This window comes from Myotis davidii, unplaced genomic scaffold (genome assembly GCF_000327345.1).
Source record: "Myotis davidii unplaced genomic scaffold, ASM32734v1 scaffold248, whole genome shotgun sequence".
In the NCBI taxonomy this organism is placed as follows: Eukaryota; Metazoa; Chordata; class Mammalia; order Chiroptera; family Vespertilionidae; genus Myotis; species Myotis davidii.
In genome coordinates this window covers 59,642-61,801 of record NW_006299220.1, presented here as the reverse complement: position 1 = coordinate 61,801, position 2,160 = coordinate 59,642, and the positions used below count along the sequence as shown (strand labels likewise).

The following is a 2,160-nucleotide window of genomic DNA, read 5'->3' as shown; positions in this document are numbered from 1 at the left end:
TGGGTGTGCAATTTTGAGACATATTGGTTTTCTATGAAAGAATTTCATTACTATTAGTTATCTGCAAAGATTTTCCTGGTCACGTTTACAGTTCTCTGCTAACAATTTCAAGGACATTCACACATATTTATCATGCCCACAACACTTCACAATTTATAAAACCCTTTTACTACAGATCATCTCACTTTCTCATATAGAGTGTCAACATTCCTTCCAGAAAAAGAGCTGTCCTTCATTTTAATGAACTAAAGCTCTGATACATTGAAAATGGAATACGACCTATTTGTGTGAATAAACACTGTTTTGCAAACATGAGGGCATCATATTTTGCCTTAGGTTATCAATGTTCTTAGCTGGTATCCAGCAGAAAAACACAAGGAGGAAAGTATTAGGAATATTTTCCCACAGGTCCATCAAAGCTCTCAGCAAATGTACCTTCTGACACCCTGTTAATCAAAACTCCACCAGTGCCAATACCATTTCCAGTAAACGATAGCTATGAAAACCCCCTAAGTTCAATATATTCATCATTTCCAGTTACACATCCACCCACAGTCAGAGGCCGATCGCTAAACTTTCCTAGAACTCCAGCCCTTACCAGTTGCTCCCACATGCAGATACAAAGTGTGTAATCAATCAGCAACTTAGAAAATTGCAGCTGGAATTGTAAAACTGATGACCCTCTCTACTTTTGATTTTGAGTCTACCACAGCCCCCTCCCTAATCACTTTGTAATGAAATCTCTTCCTCTTTTCTGCTTCTCTGAATTCTTCCCAGTGCAAGTTCCATGTTTTCAAAGAAACTTCCATTGATCCTTCCAGAAAGCAGTGATCTATCTTTCTCATCTCTGTAGCCAACAGTACTAACAGTTTACATCTTGCATTTCCTATACACGTATACCTATCAGGCTATCTATCTATCTATCTATCTATCTATCTATCTATCTATCTACACTTCATGGTATCCCCCAACCTCTACCCCCCCCCAGGTATTCAAAGACCTCTAAAGGCTGAGTCCTGTCTTAAATTATTTTGTACCTTCCAAAAACCCTTAGCATTATTCATTGCACAAATGAGTGGAAATGTTTTGATTGTTTCCTTTAAAAAGTTTGGCTTTTTCATGCAGGGTAAGAGCAATCTTTCCACACAAAAGGAGTACCTGCTAAGTATCACTTTGGTCCACAACCCTTAAATCTAGTAATATAAAAAGCAGATTAGTTGGGTGGTTTCAAGAAATCCTCTAGCTCTACAGAGCAGACACAGAGTGGAATTGTGTTTTAATCAAAATATATTAGCAGCTTCAAATAAAGCGGAATGCATTTAAACTGTCTTTTCAGAATCAGAAAACTTGATTAGAATTCTCCCAAAGGCTTCACACACTGAAACCAGACACTCATTATTCCAGGAAGAGGAGGCTCAATTTAAAAAATTTATCTTATTAATTATTAGCCAAGCCAGCCAGCAGCTTCCCGGGAAGCCAGAGAAAAAAGGCCCTCAACGATGAGTTTCAAGCCAACGGAAGCTTAGTTGGTGCCTCCAACCTTGCGCGCCTGCCTGGGCACCGCTCTCCAGGGCTGTGGCAATTTTGCCCAGAGCAACCGAAGCAGAGATCAGAGGGGAGTCTTTGAGCCTGAGTAGAGGCCTCACCCTCTGGTTCATGGTAGGAGGAACGCCAGCGCTGCTACTAGCGCCATCCCGGGTCAACTCCCACAAAGGCGAGACTTGGCAGCCAAATCCTAGGCTTCCGGAAACCAGCACGCACCGGCCCTGCAATTCTGGGGATTAGAGGGTTCAAGTTCCAGGGCCCATTCCTGTTAGGACATTGGGCTTTGGGGTCCGCTCATCCCATCCCTATTCCCTGAAAAACTTTGCATCCTCTTCCAAATAGGAATTCCTATCAAGTAGGAACCATCCCACCCACCCCAGCGGGTCCACTCCCCCTTCCGGTCTCCGAATGGCACCTACTCACGGCGCCTCCCAGCCCCGGGAAAGAGCGCAGGGTTAGGTGTGCGGGATACCCCAGCCGGGTGGCGTGCGAGCGGGCGAGCGAGCTGTCACCTTGTGGTCCGCCACGCCAAGGTATCCGTCCAGCGGTCGCGGTCCTACTGGGGGCCCGGGGCGCGACGGGGCGCTGCTCTCCGCCGACGGCTGTGCGCTGCCC

General features: G+C 45.4%; 1 protein-coding gene across 1 annotated transcript in view; it reads right to left on the bottom strand.

Annotated features, from left to right (window-relative positions):
• Positions 1–2,160, bottom strand: part of ST6GALNAC5 (ST6 (alpha-N-acetyl-neuraminyl-2,3-beta-galactosyl-1,3)-N-acetylgalactosaminide alpha-2,6-sialyltransferase 5) — a 171,294-nt gene that overhangs the window by 159,772 nt on the left and 9,362 nt on the right. The window contains exon 2 of the mRNA XM_006774689.2: positions 2,058–2,154. Within this exon, the coding sequence (XP_006774752.1) occupies positions 2,058–2,154 (97 nt within the window). The remainder of the gene's footprint in view (positions 1–2,057; positions 2,155–2,160) is intronic.